At 32.9% G+C, this 26200-nt stretch overlaps 2 protein-coding genes across 3 annotated transcripts in view; both read left to right on the top strand.

Moving 5' to 3' along the window:
* LOC115891807 (cilia- and flagella-associated protein 43) overlaps nt 1–6934 on the top strand; it is a 49975-nt gene extending 43041 nt beyond the window's left edge. Inside the window, exons 20-24 of one of the 2 annotated variants that reach the window (XR_004051901.1) lie at nt 1862–2009; nt 2072–2215; nt 4979–5262; nt 6495–6650; nt 6703–6836. Coding sequence is in view for 1 of the 2 variants with exons in the window: in XM_030912371.1 (XP_030768231.1) it covers nt 1862–2009; nt 2072–2215; nt 4979–5262; nt 6703–6844 (718 nt within the window). In the remaining variant the exon portion in view is untranslated. Of the gene's footprint in view, nt 1–1861; nt 2010–2071; nt 2216–4978; nt 5263–6494; nt 6651–6702 lie in introns of both variants that reach the window. The other variant, XM_030912371.1, reaches the window with a different exon arrangement.
* Nucleotides 6935–13460: 6526 nt separating this feature from the next.
* LOC115891782 (para-nitrobenzyl esterase-like) lies at nt 13461–23439 on the top strand. The gene is given in 12 exon segments (XM_030912341.1): nt 13461–13734; nt 13798–13932; nt 15135–15290; nt 16579–16718; nt 16772–16962; nt 18004–18200; nt 18371–18509; nt 18561–18733; nt 20257–20386; nt 23061–23190; nt 23248–23333; nt 23336–23439. Coding segments are annotated over 12 exon segments (1629 nt in total). The 5' UTR covers nt 13461–13686.
* The last annotated feature ends 2761 nt before the right edge of the window (nt 23440–26200 follow it).

The raw sequence follows: 26200 nt of genomic DNA, 5'->3' as shown, positions 1-26200 counted from the left end.
AGTTAGCTTTTTCAAGGACCGATACGTTTGAGACATGATGGAACCACCGGATTCTTAAGAGTTGTCTAAGATGTCTCTGTTGCAACTTGTTTAATGCGTTCATGTGTTGGCGGTACGGCACCCAGGTTTCACTCCCATATAACAATGTGGGGATAATAATTACTCGGTACACTGGAAGTTTTGTTTTTGTACTCAAGTCATGATTGTAGAAAACCCCGTCTTTTAATTTCCAGAATGCTCTTGAGGCGCTACTAATCCTGTGCTGAATTTCAGAGTCAATATTGGCCTTTTCCGAAATCAAACTGCCAAGGTAATTGAATTCCGCCACATATTCCAATAGTTCTTCTCCGATTTTTATAACATTGTTGTGATCTTCCGGGGGAGTGCACATGATTTTAGTTTTGTCGATGTTTAGCTTAAGGCCTAAAGCCTCGTATGCCCAGGTATATTTGTTCAACATTTCCTTTGTCCAACTAGAGCGCAGTCGTCAGCGTATTGAAGTTCTGTGATGAATTTTGTACGTGTTTTTGCCCTGAGTCTTTTTATGTTGAACAGACCGCCGCACAATGGATCGAAGCATAAGAAAATAGAGACATTGGCCGTTTTGAAGAGTTCTCAATTTAAATATTTTTTTACATATTTGTGTTAAAGAGATATTCTAGTCTTGTAAAACATATACAGTATATCTGTTTGTTATTTACTTATTGAGCATATGATCACCATTTGAAGTAAATTGAAAAATCATTCAAATTGGTAGATAAAGAGTCTTACATTTGATTATAATTTTAAAATGGATGTAAAAGACATTCGTTTGTTATATATAACGACTTATTAGAAGCGTTCTTGGGCTATAGTATTGGATTGTTAAATTAAAAAAAAAAAGTCACACCAGAAGTGAAAAGCTCATTTGTTTTTATTTATGTCATTAAGACTTAAAAATATAAAGTTTTCTTGAATTACAAAAAAATGTAAGCGGATGTAAGTGGAGATATTACGTGCAATGTAAAGAGCCACCTTTATTAGCACATATCATAAAAAAATTGGCTGCCCCAAAGTGCCACTGCAAAAAATATAATGTTTCTAATGTCAAAATCCTTGAATGTATACAATGTACGCACAGTGCACCATCAAACAATTTGTAATTTGCCGATATACATAGGTAAGTATATTCGTCGAAGAATATTGGAGTGGGACTAAATTACACTAAAAAATAATAACATTACTTTAAAAAACACGTAATAACAGTTCAAAATGCAAAATATTTATCATTTCTATTTGACATAATTTGACACCAAATTATAACCTATAATTTGGCAAGGGTTTTGGAGACAACTCTTAAAATTCTTAAGTCGAGTTCATACGCATCGGCCCGTCAAACCAATAATATTGAAATATGATCTGTCATTTTTGACATAAACCAATAAAACTGGTTAAAAACAACAAGAGACAACGCATGACGGATTTATATTTATCCATAGTTAACTTAAAAAATATTAGGGGGTATATATATAGATGGGTTTATACCCGTCCATAGTTAACTTAAAAAATATTAGAAAAAAAAATAGTGTAATAAATTGATTGGTATGGACGTCATCTGCTTTTGTCTGTCGAAATCTTACCTGAGAAAAAAAAAACAGAGTATAGCTATAACGTTACATTAGTCTCTTGAAAAAATCTAAACATTTCTGTAACTCTAATACATTTGGGTATGCCTAGTACTGGCTCTGGACCAAGATAGGATAGATTTGTTTAGAGTCTATCGTTTTTTCGCATTATTGAAGTTAACTGTATGCCCTGCTTTCCATGAATTCTGACAAATCTCAGATTTTCGAAAATTACCTTTTTGTATATTATGCAATAGGTTGTACCTGCTGCACAACAGACAAGTCCAAGTGGTACTCAGGAGAGGTTTGGTTGAAATCCCTCTTACTGGAGACTTGTTCACCGACTTTAATGACGTTATTTTGATCCCCAGAACAGAAATTCAACGCGTCAACGATATGATCAAGGTGAGTATTCTCCGAAACAAACTTAAAATTGCATTTTTTAAACTTATTCGTTTTTGGAAAAGAACGCGGGCAATTTGAAATTGAAAACGATCTACAAAAATATGGAGTTTAAGAGACGCATTATGAATATCGAATGGGAACACATGAAGACTAGAATGCAGATCAACGATTTTATTGAGCAGAGGAAAGATATTCTTTCTGTAAAGGTAAAAAGTTTAAGTCAGTTTTATTTATTTTTAAGTATGGATTCAGAGCAGTGCCGCTCGAATGGCTTAAGTCATATCTTGGCAACAGAAGACAGCTTCTGAGGATTGATACGTCTATGTCTTCTTGTAAGCCTATAGAATGTGGTGTCCCTCAAGGTTCAGTACTAGGCCCTATTTTGTTTCTGGTGTTTATCAACGACATTGCAAATCTAGAGATTAGCGGTAAAATCTGCCTCTTTGCGGACGATACTAGTTTCACTTGGAGCGGCCCAGATGTTACGGCGCTATACTATATCCAGTGACTTACGCACCATTAAATCTTGGTGCGATTCTACTCTTCTATGTATCTATCAAAAACTAAAGTTTTGTCATATAAAAGTACTATACAACCTTTTGTACTTAATAACACCACTATTGACGTCGTGGACTCTGTGAAATTCTTAGGACTTGTTGTAGACAACTCGTTAAAATGGGACTTGCACATCGAAGTTTTATCAAAGAAACTAAGCGCTGCCTGTTTTGCCCTAAGATCAGTTTCTAAGGAACTTAACTTATCTACCTCTAGAATGGTCTATTATGCCTTTTTTGAGTCGCATCTTCGTTATGCCCTTCCATTCTGGGGTACTTGCTGCGCGACAAAATTTGATTGTATTTTCAAACTTCAAAAGAGCGCAGTTCGATATTTATTGGGACTGAACTGTGTGCCAGAATTTCTTTAATGATTTCAAAATACTGACACTACCTTCTTTATTCATTTTTGAATCCGTTTGCTCAATCCGCCAGCACATATCTGCTATTCCCGAAAGGGAACAACTATCCACTTAGGAAGGCGGAGCACGATTTTTATCTGCCAACCCCGAGCTCAGAACTAGTTAAAGGTTCAATACTGTACAATGCCAAAAAAATGTACAATCATCTGCCTTTGAATATCATGTCACTTTCATTCTTTCCCGCATTTGGCAAAATAATTTAATTAAAACAACACTCTTTTATTTTTTTTTTGCTTATATAGCCAGGGTTCGGAAGTAGTTAATTAAGACGTAATTTACCTGATTAACTACGTGTAGTTTTTCTTCAAAAACTACGTCTTTTCCCGTTCATTAACTACACGAAAACTACGTTAATAATTTTCTACGGGATTTTTTTATGGCACGGTCAACATTGCAATATTATAATGCTATATCTCAATTTTTTTAAATGTAATACACACTGTATATTATTTTTAGTATTTTAGATACCTACAAACTTAAAAAGCGCACATTTTTGTATTTAAAATATTTCTAAATTTTTAGCCGTTGCGGAAATAGCCTTATGTAATATAATTCGCAGTATTATACCATATAATCGAATAAAAACGGCGTCAGCGATGGCTATGAAATGAAGATCGCTGTCATTTTATATGTAAAATTATATGGAAAATGTCATCGATCGTCATTTTCAAGCCAACTGGACGCCGTTTTTTTTTTATCATACGGTAAATTTTTATCAAAGCGACCTCAGGATATTTTGTCTTATATTTTACTCTGTATGGTAAAATTTTGTTTTTCTACCCATCCTATAAAAGTAAAACAAAATGAAATCTGTAACAGGTTGCTTTACTTTTTGACTATACGAATACACAATTTATCTAGAAATGATTCGAAGTCGAAAAACTTTACCTGGGGAAGTCCTCTGATGATGCATGGTCCCTCTAAATCATCATATCAATCAACAAGTCACTGCCCACTTTTTAGGTATTTACTTAATACGTTGTAATCAGTAAGACGAGTAATTAAACATGCAATTCACATTAAAAAACGTATATATTAATCAATTAGAGACAAAACAGTGCAATAACCGGCAGAGTTAATTCAAACTAATACAAATTCCCAAATAATGCAATTCTGCATTTTCAGCCTGTCGCCTAAAATCTCTCGGGCTGATGCTGATCGGGAACTGATCGTGAAGTGATACATATTTTTAACGAACGGCTTTTAAGGCTTAAATTTACATTTGAGGCTCGCCTCAATACGGTCTTTTTACGCGCTACTACTCCATACATTTTATCTCTCTTCAACTAAAGGTTTTGCCTATGCTTTTTCTTTTCATTCTATAGATTTAAGATTCCAGTGAACGCTGTCGCTCCGTCAATGCGATATACCACAATACGCTAGACAAGGAAAGGCGAGGGTAATTTAAAAAAAAAATAGTACGCCACTGATAAAAATAAAAATTTCGGAGTTTTTTTATTTACACGGTTTATTTCAAAGAAAAAATGTCTCTTGCAACTTTCTCCTATCTAACACCATTTTGTCACAATTTAAAAATAAATAAATTTTTTAATGAGAATCTTAAATACAGCGAATTATTATAACTAGAGGACAGAAACACATGTGCATCGTTAGATCCCTTCATCTTGGGTAACTTTAGTACTTTTTACTATTAGCACTAAATAAATTTTTAAAAAATTATAAATTTAAAATAGAATTTTTTTTATTGTTAATAATAAAATTCGTAGTTTTAAGGTAGTTGTAATAATAATAGTAATATAATAATAATAACTAAAACCTCTTCTTTTTACATTTAAAGTGTCTCTGTTAGGCAGACTCCTACAATAAAATTTTATAACGATACTTTCAACTGTTAAAATACTATTAAAGAATATCTTTCATTTTGTGTAAGAGGCATTTCGACCCACAGTGTGCTATATCAAAATTAATATTTCGACGAATGATAGTCGAAAGCATGACCGACTTACAGGAATCACCCTGTATATTTTTCCAGTTTACCAAAGAGATGCAGAGGTACTTAAAGAGCAAAACTATGGGCAAACAAGCGGAAGTGGAATCGTATGAAATGGAAGTGGAACTCTTGGCAGCCGCGTTCGAAAACAGGATAAAGGACAAGAAGGACAAGTACAACAAGATCAAGATCCAGCTGAAACTGTACCAGGACAGCAACAAGAACTTAGACGAAGAGATCAAGAAGATAAACGTTGACGTGTGCCACTTCAAGTTGCTCAAAGAATGGGAAGTGGAAGAAAAGGAGAAGAGCATACTCAAATCTAGGTCAGTAGATAATATGTTACAGGAAATATTCAATTTCGGGTTGTTTAAGTTGGCCTAGGACATAAAGTACCTAAAAGTCTTTGAATAAGAAGACTAAGGAAGGAGCATATCAAAAATCTTAGGTACACCGCGATGGGCATCAAATATGGCCGACTTAAATTCCGGTTTATCAGTGTCGTTCTAATTTTATTTATAAAATGTAAAACTATGATGTAGGGTAGACGTGGGGTAGACTCAATAATTTGTTGTTTTATTTTACGTTGTGAATAAATGTTGGTAGTTATTAAAATTGTTATAAAAATATATAATTCTAATAAAAATAGATAAGTTATAATAAGTATTTATTAACACAAACATCCGATACGCTACTGAAGCAGGTAAGTCAAATTAACGTATCTAAATTCTTTGACATCTAATCTTTGACAAGTAATAAATAAAAGCTAAAATGCAAGAAAAATATATAATTTAGTTAATTTAAGTGAATTTCATAAATGATCGGTTTACTACACGTATTATATAGTCACTTACTAGCGAAAAGTTGTTCCATTATTTCACTCAATTTTTGCCGAGATCTACCGCACGCTACACAACCAACTATTTTAGAGTCTTTTTCGATAAATCGCGATAGTGTCACTGTTAATTTAAGTTCTGCCACAATTTCCATCTAGATTTACTACCTTTATACAACTATCAGTAGTAGAAAAAATAATAAATAACATAAAATAAGCTCCGTAAAGACTGACAAATCCACAAAATTTCAAATCAAATTCAATTGTGTCAAATGAATCGTCAAACAGAACTGTCAAGGATCCCCACCCTAGAGAGCTTTTATGGTGCCTTTTCCGCCCACCATGCATGAATACATGGATAGCATTATGCTCCTTCCTTAGTCTTCTTATTCAAAGCTAAAAGTACATATCGTTGTTAGGAGTTTCGCAAATTTTCTAGGCCGTACCGGAAGTACGGTAATCGCAAAACAATTTCAAAGTTCAAACCAGTTAAAAAATATGTAGGTGGCGCCCTCTACTAGTATGAGTCATTATAACATCAAAATCAAATTTCTCATGTCAAAAAACTTCCAGACACCAATTTTCAACCAAATATCGACGTTACTTCCCAAATTATTTCGAAAAAATCGAAATAAAAATGAAACTTCTACACCCTGTATCTCTTAAAGTAAACATTTTAGGACATATATTTATACGACTTTTTTTACTTATTTTTATCTGCAGAAGATACGGCCAAAGTTTCCGGAATACAGTTCGGACCACCCTATATATTTCACAATGAGTGTTTAAGAACTAATCATAAAATCTGTCGGAGGGGCTGAGAAAAAGTACCCTATAATAAAATTATAAATTCCCTGGGATACCAGGATGGACCTAATGGTGTCTCTGAGTCTCTCCTGCGTTGCGTTGTCTAAAAATGTATTGCTTTTAGGTTGAATGCAATGTTGCAAAGAAATCAGCTGGTGCAAAAAATCCAAGAAAACCACAACGAAATTCTAGTGCTGCAGGCGGAATTGGAGTTATTAAGATTAAGAACATTTCCGACATTTAAATATAAAGTATTGGACCAATAATGTTAAAAAAATATTACATATTTTTAGTTAAATATTTGTAACTAAATGTTCATAGTTTTATTTGTTTGTAACATTGCTAGTCAATTATTAACAGAGTTTTTTTTAATTATTTTATATTTTTTAATAAACTTTTTATTTACATTGATTTCTTTGTTTTACTAGTGCGCTTTTCGCATGGCGAGATAGCGCCCTGCGTGCAATGGTCGTACTTTCGTACCACCGAGGCGCACTATCGATAGTGAAAATTACTATTATACCACTCAGTATAAACGTAATTTTTTAGATATCTTATCTGTCTTCAAAAATGAATTGAAATATTAACGAAAACACACAAATCAAGTGTTTTGTTTACATTACACGTGATTTTGATTGAAACATTTTACCGTGTAACATTATGAAACATCTGTTATGTAGTAGGTACTTCCTTAATAACAATAAAAAGTGTCAAATCAATAGTACTTTGTTACCACTTGCATCAAAATAAAAATTAAAACAAAATAATAAATAATATTGAGAAAAGAGTTTTATTTGCTAAACGTCTATCCCATTAAAACCATAGAATGTAAAAAATGCCAAATCTCCCAACACAATTTTTCCACTATAAGTCCGCGGTTGCATTGGACGCGGGTCCGTGCGTTTGTGGGGTCAAGTGATCTTACCCTCCCTATTTACCAAGTCTGTGGTACGTCTAGAGATAGATTTTAGATATGATCTGTGGTTAGGATTAACTAGGGTTATGTTTAGGTTAGAGAGAGAGAGGGAGACTTTTGGTGTGGTGTGTGCTCCATGTCGCTTGGCGATCTCTCATGGCATTGTTCGATGTATAATAACTGAATTAAGAATAAAGTTGTTAAATTGAGAAGTGTTTAGTTGAAGGTGTTGAACGGCCCCAGCGTTGAGCACCCATAATGGTGACCCCGTACCCATACGTTTTTTTAAACGTGCGAGCTCTGACGGAATTTACTGGCACGACTATTTTATTTTAGTGGTTATATTAGATGCGCGTTTATGGTGTCCTGTGTGTCGAGTTTGTCAAAACGGACGCCACTACTTTGATGCTGTCTGAGGATTTAATGTTAAAATAACTACTTATGAACAGAAGAAAATGTTATGTAAATGATTTATATGCAAGAAAAGGGGAAGAAAATGAATATGTAAAATATTTGGTGAATTAAAACAGCAACCGGTCAAATTTTTTGAATATTTTAGAATGCTTCCAGCAACATTAATATATCTAAAATAAAAATAAACCGAGTATTCAAAAACATTTAAATTTTTCGGGAATGTATTGGGCCTAGAGATATAAAAATTCGAACGCTCGGACGTGCACGTATTAAAAAAACAAACCAGTTTGTTGCTTTGAATAAGAAGACTAAAGAAGGAGCATATCAAAAATCTTAGGTACACCGCGATGGGCCTCAAATATGGCCGACTTAAATTCCGGTTTATCAGTGTCGTTCTAATTTTATTTAGAAAATGTAAAACTATGATGTAGGGTAGACGTGGGGTAGACTCAATAATTTGTTGTTTTATTTTACGCTGTGAATAAACGTTGGTAGTTATTAAAATTGTTATAAAAATATATAATTCTAATAAAAATAGATAAGTTATAATAAGTATTTATTACCACAAACATCCGATACGCTAATGAAGCAGGTAAGTCAAATTAACGTATCTAAATTCTTTGACATGTAATCTTTGACAAGTAATAAATAAAAGCTAAAATGCAAGAAAAATATATAATTTAGTTAATTTAAGTGAATTTCATAAATGATCGGTTTACTACACGTATGTATATTATATAGTCATTTACTAGCGAAAAGTTGTTCCATTATTTCACTCAATTTTTGCCGAGATCTACCGCACGCTACACAACCAACTATTTTAGAGTCTTTTTCGATAAATCGCGATAGTGTCACTGTTAATTTAAGTGCTGCCACAATTTCCATCTAGATTTACTACCTTTATACAACTATCAGTAGTAGAATAAATAATAAATAACATAAAATAAGCTCCGTAAAGATTGACAAATCCACAAAATTTCAAATCAAATTCAAATGTGTCAAATGAATCGTCAAACAGAACTGTCAAGGATCCCCACCCTAGAGTGCTTTTATGGCGCTTTTTCCGCCCACCATGCATGAATACATGGATAGCATTATGCTCCTTCCTTAGTCTTCTTATTCAAAGGTTTGTTGTTTGTTTTCATCCGAAGAACGGAAATTGACGTACGTGCACGGACGCGCAAACTCCGATGCAATGTAACTGCCTGCGTAGATACCATTTGTTTGTTTTTTGCTGCGTGCACGCCCGTGCACGCCCGTGCACGTACGACCAAAAATACGTACGGACACGCATCCAATGTAACCACGGGCTAAGAAGTTGTGAGATCGCATGTAAAACCAAGTCAGTTTATTTTATTTAGTTTCTCTTTAAGCACTTATTCAACAATTTTGTTACAAATTGCTGGTATCAGTATTAGTCATCTTTATTTCTGGAATAATTATAATGACTTAGAAAATGCACGATATAATATTCTATACTAATAAAAAACTTTATTTTTAAGGGCACTATTTAGATTCACTTGGTAAAATTGGTATATTGGTGAAATGGTATATTATTCTAGTATAATTGTGGTGCTGCGCAATTGCCAAGTTACCTAAAATTCAAAATTTGAAGTTTGTAACTCTTCTAGAAGTACCTTAGGATTTTGATGATGTGTCAGTGAGTCAATGTCGATAATTAAAGGAATTTGACAAGCGATACCTAATTCATAAATTATGAGGTATAATTACTAAATACCGTGATCGAGAAAAAACGGCGTCAACGATGGCTATGAAACAGGGTTGGCATGATTTAAATCAAATGATTCCGTTCCGTTGACTTCGTTCGCGTCGAATGAATCATTTGTAATGGTGATAATAAAGCAAAGCAAGAATTTCCATTAACATACAAAGTGGATCGACAAATTTTGAAATGTATAAAAAAATTATATAGAAAACTTGGTAATATTTGAGGGGTAGTTTCATCACGTTGGAATTTGACTTTCGAAAAATCCGTTTGCCAAAAATAAGCTTTTTACGTCAAGCAGTTTAAGCAGAATTGTGGTTAATCAATTACCTAACTTTTTAAAACACCCTGTATGATATTTTAAAAAATTCAAAATATGTAAACAAACACAATAAATTATGCGTATCCCGAAAGACTAACCGTTTTTTAAGTAACAAATATTGTAATATTTGAGGGGCGTTTTCACCCTGTTGGAATTTGAAATTCGAGAAACCCCTCCTTATCGAACCTCTATACTCTACAGTCAATCCGTTTGCCAAAAATCAGCTTTAAACGTCAAGCAGTTTACGCAGAATCGTGATTACTCAATGGTCATATTTTATGAAACACCCTGTATAAATTTATTAAAAATCTTAAAATATGTAAAACAACAAAATAAAATATACGGGTTTAAGAGTTTTTCTGAAAAACTCACCGGTTTTTAAATAAAAAATATTTTAATATTTGAGGGATAGTTTCACCCCCTTAGAGTTTGAGTTTCGAAAAATCCCCTCTTATCGAACCTCTACACCCTAAAGTCAATCTGTTTTCCAAAAATCGGCTTTTTACGTCAATCGCTTTAAGCAGGATTGTGATTAATCAATGACCAGATTTTTCGAAACACCCTGTATACATTTTTAAAAAATCCTAAAATATGTAAATAACAAAATAAAATATACGTGTTTAAACGTTTTTTCGGAAACTTGACCGTTTTTTAAATAAAAAATATTGTAATATTTGAGGGGTGGTTTCACCCTCTTAGAACTGGAATTTCGAGAAATCCCTTCTTATCGAACCTCTACACCCTAGAATCAACCTGTATGCCAAAATTGAGCTTCTTACGTTGAGTGGTTTGAGTAGGATCGTGATTAATCAATATGTCAGTTACTTAAGGATTTTATACCTATATTAGTATGGATAATTAATTTACTTTGGTTTTCTAAAATATTTTGATAAAAAGAAAATATGCAAAAGTGGGCAACGCTGTGCCGGTCAAGCTTAATCACGTGATTAAAAGTTTATTTGATGTGAACTATATGATCATCATTTATTTTAATTGGGTGCTTCAAAAGTAATAAACTAAGGATAATTATAGTTTAGTACATATTAATTATGGAAATATATTATTAACATAAATTTTATTTTTAATATTTGCCAAGCAGAAACAGTACTGAACTCCCAGTTATCAGCAAGGTAAACATAAATTATAAGTGCAAAATATGAAATATGACTTTTAATATAAACTCGCCGGCAAAAAAAACGGCCACTAAAAACTAATCCCAATTTCAAAGTTGGATTTCTCGCGAACCACGCATTAGATTTTGATGATTTTTTTTTAAATGTAAATTAATTTCTTCTTAACGGATGCTACATCAGACATTTTTATTCCGAATTTATTTTGAGCATATACATACAATTGGAAAAATTCTCTAAACTCTTTTTCATCTTCTTTTAGATGATTATTTATTAATAAATGAAACAACCTACTTCCTCGCGTCGCCTTTTAAACATTTCATTTACACCTTTTTCTAGATAACATTTGGTAAAATTCTACTTCATCTTCCCCTTCTTCTAATAAAATTAATGTTATCAAATCGGCGTAATCCATATTTTTTAATAAACCCCGCGAAATTTAAAATGACAAAAATGCTACAGTCCGTAGTCAAGTCGCGCAGGTCGGGCAGCACCACAGAAATCGCACCTTGACAACAACGGTTGTCAAATTAAAAAATGCCATTATCTGTGACGGATGTTGCTCGTATTGTGGCTTTAATTGAGGATGGCCGAAGTCAAATTTATGTGTCCGATACCCTGGGCATACCTCCAACAACAGTCCAGGATGCTTGGAATCGGTATATGGAAACGGGAAATTTCACCAGGCGAGTGAGTTCCGGAACAAAACGGAAGACAAATGCAATTGACTACCGCTTTATTGTCCGTAAAGACGAAATCGTTGAATTACAGCGTTTCAGAATCAACATCTGCTAAAAGCCGTGCGTAGAACTTAAGTCAGTGTGTAAAACTTGGAAAATAAGCTGGTTATAATAATAGTTTTATAATTCGGAAACTCTCTATTTATTTATCTAGTAATGCTAGAACACTCTATTATTTTGAAAGGCGATTAGAGAAAATAGTATGATTCATTGATAAGCGATGTAAATATTTGCGATTAGGTAAAATTGTGATGTAAGAGGATAGGCTTAGTAGACGGGCCGGCCGGCTGTAAAGTAGTGTTGTGTTGTGTTTTGTCACAGAGCTGACATTTGGAGGGTGCGAGTATTTTGACTAAGGTTGCGAGTCTTTTTGACTATTAGTATGTGAGTCTTTATGACTATTAAGGATGCGAGTCTTTGGACTAAGGATGCGAGTCATTTTGACTATTCTTTGGACTAAGGTTGCTTTGGTTAGGTTAGGTTAGGTTTTTATGACTATTAGGATGCGAGTCGTTATAACTATTAAGGATGCGAAGGATGCGAGTCTTTTGACTACTAGGATGTGAGTCTTTTGACTATTAGGATGCGAGTCTTATTGATTATTAGGATGCGAGTCTTATTGACTATTAGGATGCGAGTCTTTTTACTATTAGGATGCGAGTCTTTTGACTATTAGGGCGAATCTTTATGACTATTAAGGATGTGAGTCTTTTTGACTATTAGGGATGCGAATCTGTTTAGCTGCAGATTTACGTCCGTGGAAAGCCCCTATACTTATTTCAGGTGACACCAGCTAGTTGTTGAAGATTTACCAATAGATCCGAATAATATTTGAATTAGATGGAAGATATGGAATGGGATATATTGAATAAAATCCCAGTGGCTAGGGGGCGAAGCACCCCTGGGTGAGTTTTACTATATAACTATCAATTTTATCCAGATCAGTAAATGTTTGTTTTGTTATTTTTATGTACAATGAGAGTCTGCTTGCCAATGACCAACTAAATGGATATTTGAGGTGAATTTGCATTGTGAGACCCGGTTGAGTAAGCCCCAGAAATAAGCGATTTTACAAGTGAGAGAACAATCCAACGAAGACTAAAAGAAAACAGCTTGTCTGCAAGGAGGCCTGCCACAGGACCCCAGCTACTTCCAAGACATCGTCGAGCACGTCTTCAGTTTGCGCGTTTACATGTGAATTGGTTTGGTCGCAGTTTTGCCTGCAAAGCATTTTTCCGAGACGTTCGTTTTAAAGCAGCGTATCTCCATTACAAACAGAGATAATGTCGTGATTAAAAAACAAAGTGCTCACAAAAGATGAGGCTACAATGTGATTTGATATAGATACTACACCTACTGCACCCTACAGGGTGTCACAAAGTTCGAGCAAAAAACTTCGTCTTATTGTTGTGCCCTGTATATGCTCAAAATAAATTCGGAATAAAAATTTCTGACGCAGCATCCGCTAAGAAGGAATTAGTTTACAGTTTAAAAAAAAATCATCAAAATCTAATCAGTGATTCGCGAGAAATCCAACTTTGAAATTGGGACTAGTTTTTAGTGGCCGGTTTTTTTTGCCGGTGAGTGTAGTTATTTATACTAAAAAAGCAATATAGACTTTTATACAGTACTGTTTAATAACCTGGTTTGAAAAACAGGTCGACTGAACGTTCTCTTTATCATACAGCGTATTTTTTTTGCATCAAAGATTAAATTACTTTAAATAATGTAACTAATTAAGTGCTTCTTCCTTTTTATCTACATTGTGACGTATATGTTTTGATTTAAATATATTAATAACAAACTGTTGCCTTTGTTATCTATTTCATTCATAGAAGTTTTACCTGCTAGGCAGACACCATGATTGTAGTTTTTAGTGTTATTTGTTTTCTTTTAATTCAATGTCAGGTAAGGCAATGTAAAATATACTAATTTGTAGAAATAAAATAGAAAATAGTAACTTTTTTAAAGGCATCGGATCTTATAGTTCAAATTAAGGATGGCAAAGTACAAGGAGCAACATATTCAACACCCCGTGGAGTGGTTTTTTATTCGTGGAGAGGAATTCCATTTGCAAAACCACCAATAGGAGACCTAAGATTTATGGTTTGCTAGATTATTGTTTAATTATACAGTATAATTGAAAAAAAAAAACGGTGTCAAAGACGGCTGGGGAATAACAATCGATAAAAATTTTGGCGAGGTCAAAAAAATATTTTTTTTAAACGCCACAAAAGTATTAATTTTTGCGACGTCATTGACAATATAAAAAAGTCATTTTAACGGCTAGGCATAAAAGTAAAGCACTTTTACGCCTAAACATAAAAGTACGAAAAACATATTATCAAACTGACATAAATCTATGATTAAATAATATATTAAATAATAATTCTCGATATATAATTACGTACAAGGTATGACTTTTAAATCTTTTTATATTATTTGGAACGTTTGAAATTGTTTAAAAAATTATTTGTGGTGTTTGAAAAAAAATAGCATGTTCTATTCGGAGGAAAAATGACTTTTTTACCTCGGCTGTATGTCAGACGTAGAGTAAATATAATAGTAATTATTATTATTATTATTATTATTTATTAAATATAAAAAATTTATTATTATAAAAATAAATTATTATTTTATTGAATATAAAAATAAATTACAAGCTCTTTAAGGCCAACTGGCAGTAAGCGTCTTTAAAACATGAAGAAGAGTAGGGGCCAAGTAAATAGCGTTTAGGGCTTGACGTCGCCAAAATTATCATCGAATACCATTCTTTGGCACAGCCATCTTTGACACCGTTTTTTTTTGTTTGAAAAAGCTATTGAAATGTTTTTTGTTTCACTATATTCTAAATTCAATAGATTATTATCTAAACGTACAGATAATATTTTGGAATTTGAGTTTCTTGTTTTTGTGGTGTTATTTCTAAAATGTTTGTAGATAGTAATTTTTGAATAAAAGGATCAAGGAAGGAGCCATAGAATCATGCAATGGGCACCTTTGAATTTAATTTGAATTTTAGAGGATTTTTTGTGCTTTTCTGCGCTTACATTTTGTTATCTGTTATTTCTTCTACAATGAGTTTAGAGGTATAATAATATATTTTCCTCTTGTAAAGACAATCCGAGGACATACTGTATATCTTATTTCTGCATTTTCGCTTTTAATGACAACATTTAAAAATATATTCGCGCTTCATTATCAAGTTTGTTGACACGTTCGATTCGAAATCTTTTTATTCAAAGGTAGTGCCTACCCAACACATCACAAAAATATAGACAATATTGAGTCTTTTGTTTGAAATTTAGCCGCCACAAAAGAACGAGCCATGGAATGGTATACTGAATGCCACAGTAAACGGTCCAGTATGTATTTTTAACACAGGCAACGACAAACCCAGTAATGGTATAAGTGAGGACTGTCTGACAGTAAATGTGTATTCGCCCAGAAGTACTGATCACAAGGTATATATAATTTTGTTCGTTCAAAAATTAATACTATATACACAAACAACAAAGACTTTCTTGAATATAACTTAAGGAGTTCTTAAGAGTCTATTATGCTGTACTGTTCGGGTCGCTTGAGTTTTATCAAAAAAATACAAGAGATAAAAGAGTTTCTAAACAAACTAAACTATCCAAATTAATTTTTTTGCATGTGCTTGATAAGATTTTTCTTAAAATTTCGTTAACAAGAATGATAGGGGTAGTTTATTTCAACCCCTTCCACTCATTTTAAAAAAGTAAAAAAATTACCTGAAAGTGTGTTTTCATAACAGTAATGCTTCCATAAAATTTCATTAGTCTATCTCTTTTCGTTTTCAAGATAAAAAATAAAAACATTATTTTTCCGCCATCTTTGTACCGCGATATCTTCCTAATGGTTGACTTTTGACCCAACGTTTAGAAAGCAAACTACCCTTTATTTTGAACAAGGAATCACCCCCTGAAGTTTTTCGCATTTGTTTTGAAACACCCTGTATAGTGCCAATCATTATTAGTACAGATTTTTACCAGGAGACATTTTTTACGTAAAAACGGACAGAAATGTATATTTTTTCACTCAGTAGTGTAATATAGGCATAGACGAGAAGTTATTACTCCTCAAAACGTTTAAAAATATGTACCTACACTCTCTTTACAAGTAGAGGTCATCCAGGCATCGGAAACAAATTTCTCACGTTAAAAAACACCTAGAGATCAATTTTTTTGTTATAATAATTAGTATCGATAATCCAAGTATCGGTTAATTCGGAAATTATTTGGAAAGAACCGAAATAAAAATGTAGTTTCTACACCCTGTATCTCAGATACGAAATATTTTAAGACGTATAACTTTTTACCTATATTTATCTGCAGAATATGTTATCTTATGAATCCGGTTATTTTTAGAACCACCCTGTATATTAGTGTTACGTTTTGGCTGGTTCCGTAGGGATAATCAACAGTTTAATTTAACTAACGAATTTGGAACCAAACCGCGGAGATAAGAGTTAACAAAAATTTATCCACAGACACCTTCAATGTGTGTCAAGGAGTCCGCCAGGGCTGTATACTGTCGCCAATACTTTTTAATATATACGTCGAAAAAATATTTCAAATGGCCCTGGAAGGAGAAAGTGGAGGAATTAAGATTAACGGAGTTCCAATTAACAATATAAAATATGCAGATGATACGGCAATACTAGCACCAACTTTAGAGGATCTCCAACTGGACTTGTTCGTGTCATTAAAATAAATAATTAATTTTTAGTACAACTCCTCTTTACCTGTCATGTTTTGGATTTACGGAGGTTCATACGCCAGTGGTTCTGGTGATTTTAACTATTACGATCCCACACCCCTTGTCCAAGAAGGTGTAATCGTGGTCACCTTTAATTACAGACTAGGTACTTCCAGACTATGTAAATCCGCTATGTTTTATTTTACTGAATTTAATTTAGGTTCTTTTGATTTTTGTCGACTAAGGATACCGTAATATCAGGCAATGCTGGATTGAAAGATCAATTACTGGCTTTGAAATGGACTAAAAACAATATAGGCTATTTTGGAGGAAATCCTGATAATATAACCATATTTGGTGAGAGTGCGGGAGGTAGATCAGTGGGTTTTCACCTTATCAGCCCAAAATCTAAAGGTATGTTATCATATTTTCTAGATCTAAGATTGTTTGAATACACAGTATTCTACAATAGTTCAGAAAAAGTGTAAATTAACAAAAATGTGTAAATTTACAGAAAGAAATGTAAATTTACAGAAAAAAGGGTAGTTTTCCAGAAAATATTTAACTTTTCAGAAAATGTGTAAATTTACAGAAAAGTGTAAATTTACAGAAAATGTGTAAATTTACAGAAAGAAATGTAAATTTACAGGAAAAGTGTAAATTTCCAGAAAATATGTAACTTTTCAGAAAATGTGTAAATTTACAGAAAATTTGTAAATTTAAAGAAAAAGTGTAAATTCACAGAAAAAGTGTAAATTCACAGAAAATATGTAACTTTACAGAAAATGTGTAAATTTACGGGAAAGTGAATATTTACAGAAAATATGTAAATTTACAGAAAAAGTGTAAATTTACAGAAAAAGTTTAAATTTACAGAAAAAAATGTAAATTTACAGAAAAAGTGTAAATTTCCAGAAAATATGTAACTTTTCAGAAAATGTGTAAATTTACAGAAAATTTGTGAATTTAAAGAAAAAGTGTAAATTCACAGAAAAAGTGTAAATTCAGAGAAAATATGTAACTTTACAGAAAATGTGTAAATTTAAAGGAAAGTGAACATTTCCAGAAAATATGTAAATTTACAGAAAAAGTGTAAATTTACAGAAAAAGTTTAAATTTACAGAAAAAAATGTAAATTTACAGAAAAAGTGTAAATTTCCAGAAAATATGTAACTTTACAGAAAATGTGTAAATTTACAAAAAAAGTGTAAATTTACAGAAAAGCTGTAAATTTTGCTAAACATATTTTTCAATGTTGATATGGCCGCTCTTAGCTTTCGTACGAAACAGATTCTCAAAAAAAAATCTTCTTTTAAATTAAAAAAAAGTCTGGTTATTTGTAAACAGACTGGGATCAAAATGGTATCGTTTACTAAGTGTGGATAAGCTAGGCAGCAAAAAAAGGAGAAAGGCAGCAAGCCTACTAACTAAACAGATTCGTATTTTTCTTTCTAGGATTATTCAACGCAGCCATCATGCAAAGCGCCAACGCACTAAGCTATTTTTATACCAATAATCTAAAAGACGTAGCCTATAAACTGGCGAAAAAATTTGACACCAGCGTAACGTCAAGCAGCAGTTCCACTGATGTTAAGAAAGTTTTACAAGCTGTGCCAACCGATGATCTTTACCAAGCTGCAAGAAACTATACAGTGAGTTCAAATATTAATAGCTACAGGGTACTGCAAAAGTACGTCGAGCTTATACATAACAAAATAAAAACAAAAGAATTTATTTATTATAGTTATACTATTTATTCATGACCAGATAGATAAGGGTAGTATATACACAATATTTATAGTTTTATTTTATATTTTACTAGTTTGGCCCACTTAGAGAAGTCCAATCGGATGATGCATTCATTTCTGATCCATTTTACGAACTAATAGCTTCTGGAAATAGTACCAAGGTACCTCTATTACTGGGACACAACCTAGAAGAAGGCTTATCCTTTTTTGGAAGTGAGTTAATTCTTTTTGTCTTAATAAAAAAATAATTGCCTTGAAATTTAGGTTTGGATGCTGTTAAAACTTCTGCTGCTAATTACGATGCACATCTTAAACTAGTCGTGCCATCTATGTTGCTAAAAAATGGATCTGATGCTGTCAAAATAGGTGAAGAAATTCGAGCTGAATATGTGGGAGGAAGTGGAAATTTTAGTGATAATTTAGGAAAGTTCATGAAGGTTAATAATTTTCAATAATTGTTGTTACTAATGTTACTAATGTTTCTAATGTTACTAATGTTACTAACGCTACTAACGTTACTGATGTCAGCGTTGTGCGACCTGTAGTTTCCTTAATTCACATGGTTAAATTGGGGAAAAGTTTTAAAAATTTCAAGGATTGCTGATTTTTTTTGGAAAAAACTGATTTTTTTGAAAATCAATTTTATTTTTTCCTGTCGTTACTTTTTAGAAAATCAAAAAACGAATTGCACATTCTCATAGCCATTCTCTTAGGGTTATCTGTTAGTATTTTTAAATTTTCAAATTAGCTGATAGTTTGTGAGATACAGAGGCCAACTTATTTTTTTTAAATACGGAGCTGCATTTTTTATTTCAGGTTTTGAAAGAACTCGGTTTTCCGAGTACAATCATATGCCACACTTTATACTTTTTTTTTGTTTTTGGTACCTTAACACCAACAAAACTATTTAGTTATTATTTAAAATAATTTCCGAATAAAATAAGTCCGACTTTAGTTTTTTGAATTATTTAATCTGATTATATTCATCGCAACGATATTGAACGCTAATTAACATTGAATAAGGAAAATCGAGCCAATTGGAAGATTCAAATAAATAATATCCAGCTCACCAATTTAAAGCTATTATTATTAACTTTTTTTATTGTGTATTTGAAATCTCAGCGTGGGATCTAATAATATGCATAATATTAATCGTAGTTATTATAAATAAATCAACTTCTAAAAACTAGTTTTTAATGTTGTGTCCTCAACAAAACAAAATTAAGTGTGGCATATCATTGTACTCAGGAGACCGTGTCCTTTTAAACCCGAAAATAAAAAATGCAGGTCTGTATTTAAAAAATTAAGTCACCCTCTGTATCTCACAAATTATCCGCCAATTCGAAAATCTAAAAATACTATTAGATAGCCCTAATAAAGTAGCCATGAGAATGTGCTGAGAATACTGTGTTTTGATTTCCTAAAAAGTAACGACAGGAAAAAATAAAATTGATTTTCAAAAAAATCCGTTTTTACCAAAAAACTAGGCAATCCTTGAAATTTTTAAACTTTTTTGATGTCATTTTGGTAAACATCCCAAGGCGCAACTTTGCCCCAATTTAACTATTTTCGTATCTATTACGGTTTCCCAGATACCAATGCTCATACCTCGAATTTATAGTACCCTGTATAGTCTGTCCGACAAGGCTCTGACAGTGACAGTTATGTCTGATATTTTAATTCGCAGGTAAATTGTAATTTCTGGTATTTTTTGGACGTCATCTGTCAATATCGTTCCTTCCTAGTTGGACAGACTATAGCCTATTTTAGTGTGATTAGTTTTGTATAGCATACTATTGTAAAATAATTCCTGTTGAAAAACATTAACAATTTTTGATTTTATACTTTTAAAGAGTTGTTTTAATCTATGTACCTTTTTTGGGTTTATATTTTTTTAAGATAGTACCCATTCATAACATAATAAAGGTGTTGTACATAGATTAACTCTTCTTTTTTTTAGTGGGTGAGTGATAAGAAGTATGTTAGAAGTACCTACAAGACTGTTATACTGGAATCTCAGTTTGTGCCAGTTTATATGTACGAATTTGTATTTTATGGAACAGGCAGTGAAGGACATGTGGTCGTACCAGGTAATAACAGCATAGGGGTCGCTTGAAAATACACACACCGGAAAAATCTAGGGATATCATTTTATTCAAATTAAAAATAAATGTTTTGAATAAACAGCCACATATTTGTAGGCCGATTCTTTCTACTTCGATTGAAACGAAGTAATCACACTAGTTATTTCTAAATTTGGGATATTTGCAGAAGTGTTTGTGCATTTTTTGTCAAATGTATAAAAAGCACCTAGCATCAATTGTTCGAATTTAACCTGTACTGGCTATGTGTTTATGATAACTGGCCAGAATTCATTCAAATAACTCTGTTTAGTATTAAACGACATTGTGGAGCGTAGACATCTTAACAGAGACGAAATGCTTAGGGCCATGGGTATGCTTGAAGCTGGAATGTGCCAAATCGACGTAGCTAGAGCATTAAATACAACGCAAAGTGTAATATCGCGAATAAGTGTACGCTACCGTGAAAGTGGTGATGTTGCTGAAAGGTACACAGGGCGACATCGCATTACTACCCCTCAGCAAGATCATTTTTTACAATTAAATGCTCGACGCCGACCGATTCTTACAGCACCAGAGCTTAGTTTAATTCTCCAGGAAACACATAATGTATCCGTTAGTCGTGACACTGTTCGCAATAGACTAAGAAAGGTCAACTTAAGAAGCAGACGTCCCTGGAGAGCTCAACTCTTAACGAGAGGAAATCGAGAGGTACGATATTTGTGGGCTCAAGATCATGTTCAGTGGTCGAATGAACAATGGGCCAATGTTCTCTTCACGGATGAGTCACGCTTTGGAATTCATCCGGATTCGAAAACGCTTAGGTTGGATCATGTTCAGGAAGTGCACCCTTATCAAGGTGGAACAGTTATGGTCTGGGGAGGAGTCCAGTTAGGCCGAAAAACCGATCTCGTTTTTCTTGAAAGGTTTCTAACAGGAATCACATATCGTGATTTAATTCTTGAGCCTGTCGTGTTACCATATGCCAATGATTTTGGGAGAAACTTCATTCTCATGCATGACAATGCACGGCCTCATACAGCCAGAGTGGTAAGTGAGTTTATCAAGGCTCATCAATTAAACATCTTACCCTGGCCGGCACAATCTCCTGACCTCAACCCCATCGAGCACGTATGGGACGCGGTCCAAAGAAGAATTTTGAGAATAGGTACGCCTAGTGAAACTCGTAGGGATCTGGTTCGGGCCGTGAATGCAGCGTGGCAGGCTGTACCTCAAGAAGAGATTGACAACCTGATCAGGAGCATGGTGAGACGATGTAGGGCTGTAATGAACAGTAGAGGAGACCATACCCTTTATTAAGTAAAAATAGTTTTATCTTTTTTTAATTCACAGCTTAGAATGAAAAAAAAAGTGTGTATTTTTTTGAGTTCAATAAAAATCAAGGTAAATTTGAAAAATTCGGTAAATTTCGCATTTTTTTTTCCAATAAATACGTTCTGTAAACGATTTGTTTATTTTAATTTTATTATATCAGAAATGCAAATAAAATTACTGACGATGGCTGGATAAAATTGTAATATCCCTAGACTTTTCCGGTGTGTGTAGTTTGGATTTTTCGCCATTCTGTAGATTTCTCACAAAATAACTTAAAGACTGTTCGGCAATCGTTCAACGTTACGTCATCATTATTTGTCAAATATGAGTTTTAGGGTGTGTCTGAGATCAGTTCATATTGTTTAGAAAATTTTAAGTACGTTTCTATATTATTGATTGAGCGAGTTCCGTTTTTTTCGGCATATATTATTTTTTCTTCATCAGTTACGATCCTTTTAATTCCAATCCTTTGGACTGTTGAAAAACGCTATCAATTTGTATTTTACATAGGAATATTACACCTTTGCATTGTACTTACTTCATATACGACGTCCACGGGCAAGAGTGTTTTACCAGAGTCTCTTTCTCGAGAAAAATAATTTATAAGCTTAGAAACGAGCTGTTGCTCATTTTGGTTTAATCTTTGAGGTATTCTTGCAATAAAAAATTGGAATTTTATTTTATAGCAACATTCAAATTTTAATTTTGACATTGATCGATGTTCGTCAATAAAATTATAACCCAAACCAAATAACGTGACGTCGAACGATAGCTGAACATTCTATATGTTGATCCTATACAGGGTGTTTCAAAAAGCATGTGCCATCTCTCATGGGGAGATTCCTCACATAAAAATAATATTTATTTTTCATATCAACATAGACCCAATTGTGCTTTGTTTCGTAGCTACAGGGTGTTAAGTCTTAATATTTTTTCGATTTATCATAATTTTCTTCCAAGTACTTTTAGCGTTTCGAATAAAATTTTGAGGGTAAAGGTTACTATAAATGCGACATATTTTAAAGCTAAAAAAGTGGCGACATATTCACCAGGGACGTGCATATATATGGGTTGTTACTGGAATATTTTTCTAAAAAAAGCAGGTACGCCACTGACTTTTTTTCTCTTGTTAGCGAAATAGTGTAAGCCGTTTAATGCCGATTAAAAGTTGTCTCTTGATATTATGTCGATTTTGGCCTCCTTAATTTATTAAATTTATTAAATTAATAAAGAAATTTATATTAGATCGAAAGATTATTAAAACTTTAACACCCTGTAGCTACGAAACAAAGTAGAATGCCACGTGTTTTTTGAAACACCCTGTATATGAGAGCGATTCTCATTCTAGGAGCTGGAAATATTGGTCACGGGGATGAACTCGTTTATCTCTTCAATATGAGCAGACATCTTAAAACCGACGAAGACTACCTCACCAGAAGTAGATTAGTAAAATTATGGACTAACTTTGCCAAAACACAGTAAATGACACCAAACTAACATCAACTTAATTTTATATTTATTTATTTCCTCTGTAGTAACCCTACTCCTGATGATGACGCATCTGGTGTTCTTCAAAACGTCAAATGGGAACGCGCCCTACCTGATAAAGTTCAATATTTGGAAGTGGAGATAATTTGACAATGAAACTTACTGACAGAAAGAATCTGACAATATTTTGGGATTATATTTGGAATACTTACTCATATCATCCTTATAACACATTTTAAATTAATAAAGAATGTAATAATATAATCGATTGTTTGTATTTTTATCTACAACCGTTTAGTTATAACGTTTTTACATCACTATTTTTTAGTAGTATTTCATTTACGTTATGAGATTCATAACACAACTAGTTGCTATAATAATGAAAAACAACTACGAACATCTAAATATATTAACTTTTCCGGCAATAATGATTCCGTGGCACGTACTGGGTCAACTTCTACATCTGAAGGAGACTTTCGGAATCGCTCATCGTAATTTTAAAATGATTTTCTGGGCAAAAAGTGCTCGCGTTTACTTGACAGGGCAAACTGACTTTTCAGAAAAAAAAATGTGACAAAATGTCATAGTTAAAGGTGTTAAAGGTGGGCGACTAATAAACGAAAATTAAAACAGCATTTTCTTATTTTTCGGTTGTAGATAAAACCAGGGGGGTGACCGTGAAATAGGAAAATTGGAAACAGTCATTAGTGTCATTCTTGTCTTTCTCCTGACGACAAGTATGGCCGCCTAGACAAGGACAGCATTGTTTTTGTCTAACTATTGTCTAACTTCACAGTTTAGAATTGACAGATTTCAGTTTCAGAGACAACTTCAGATTTGTTCTAGAACAAATTCGAAAATTGTGTCGAAAATATTCGACGCCATTTTAATTCATTCCGTTTAGTTTCGTTTTGGAAGTTCAATTTAATATTTCGGCTGAAATTTATAATTATAAAGGTAATAAAGTATATAAAATATATATTACATGAAGAATCCTGGAGAAAATGACGTTTCTGCCGTAGTAGGTATGTCCCATGTATATGAAAAATAGGTAGTAAATAAACACTGTTTTTACATTTTTTAGATGCAAGAAAATGGTGTTATAATCTCTTTGATCGGCGATTTTTTTGAAAATGGAAACAATTTACAGCAAGGTAAGATCATTTTTAACTATAGCCAACATCATTTATCTCCAATATGTGCGATTTATTGTCAATAATGCAATAAATCGGACTGATAATCTGATTATGTTATCCGACTAAAAGTCTCTTTTTGCTTCTTTTTGATTTATAAGCCAGGTCTCTTTGGGAATAATGGACGCTTTTTTAAACAGTATATTTATATTTTATACCTATTGATATTTTTAGATTGTTAATTTTAGTATAAAAAAATTTGTTTTTCTGTTTTCAGGTTTTTGTATAAGGCTCCCGTTTTCATGTCCCTGTGTCCGTTTTCTGTCCTTGAAGTCTGCGAATACGTGTGTTTATTTACAAATTACTGTAAGTCATGCTTATACCTTAACTAATTTACGTTAAAAGTACATATAATTAACTAATTGGTATTGAAACAATACAATCCTCTATATTTTTATGTTTATTTAGTCACGTTGTTCCATACTTCAAATAAATATATGTGAATAAATTATTTTTTGGTTTTATTTATGAAAAGAAAAAATACAAAATACATTTGAACTGAAAGAGGGCCCGCCATTAAATAACCGGAAACGGAAATGAAAATTAAGCCATCATGTCCTTATCATGTCAACCTGTCAATTGGAAAATTAGTTCTCCAGACGACAACAAAGGCTTTCGGTGGCGTATCGTGTTTCCACGATTTAACACAGAGTTGACACTTCTTTCTAGTTAATTATTTTATGGATAAAACGTTGTAAATGACACGAGCGTTTAAACATGATTACAACACTCGTGTGATTAGAACGACTCGGTCTACGACCTAATCGTTCACACTCGTTGTAATCATGTTCATAAACACACTTGTACTGTAAATAACTATTATTTATCCCTTTATTTCTTTCTAGATAATTATCATCACATTTAAAAAAACAAATAATTTGTATCACTTAAAAAACTCATCGAAAAAGAGGAGAGTTAAGGTTGATTCTCATTATACCTCCCATAATATCAGCTACCTTCCGTTTCCATTCCGTTTACATCAAATATTATATCATGTAAATGAATAAGACAATGCACCCCAAGTAGCATTTTCACGACTTGCGACCACATGTTTACTAAACACAACGTTGGATTAGTTACAAAAAATAGTTAGCTCCCTCCCTCGGGTATTAAAATAAATTTAAACGTTTTTATAACGTTGTGCCGACGTTGGACTAGTACTACATCAAAGTAGAAGCTTCTGCGACGTCGAATAAACATTGTCTTGTAACCTTTTTTGCTTAAGTGATCTTTAGGTGATTCGGACAACGTAGTTACACTGTTGGACAATATAGAGTTTTCCGACGTCAGTTTCAGGACTTATTCCAACGTTATGCAAATGTCGTCTGTTTTACTAATTTCAACGTTGTTTAGATTTCTTTATTCTTACGTTGATAGGACGTCGAGTCATTACCTTTTTGCAACTGTATTGAACTATAACCTTAATATAATAATAATTAATATTTTACTAATAAAAAATTCTTTGAATTTACAAAGTCGGTTACAGTGTTTCAATAATTATGATCTTCAAACATCCTCCACACTTAAATACTTTTGTTTTGTTTTCCTTCACTGCCATCTGACATATGTCTCTAACTAAATCATAAAAATAATATTTTTACTATAATTATCCCAATTTAGGATAAAGCGCGACATAGACGCCAAATTAGTTTTGTATTTCTGTGAATTAGGATTTTAAACAACGTTGCAATTTGTACTAAATTAGGCTTCTAGCCAACGTCGGTATCCAACGTCGTTTCGACCCAAAAATTATTTTCCAAACTGGTGCAGACTAGGGTTGGTACGAGGTTGTGCCGACGTTGCGTCC

This window comes from Sitophilus oryzae, unplaced genomic scaffold (genome assembly GCF_002938485.1).
Source record: "Sitophilus oryzae breed Bouriz unplaced genomic scaffold, Soryzae_2.0 scaffold_119_pilon_pilon, whole genome shotgun sequence".
NCBI classification, from domain to species: Eukaryota; Metazoa; Arthropoda; class Insecta; order Coleoptera; family Curculionidae; genus Sitophilus; species Sitophilus oryzae.
Note: the sequence above shows the minus strand (reverse complement) of the source record. Positions and strands in the feature narration are given on the sequence as shown.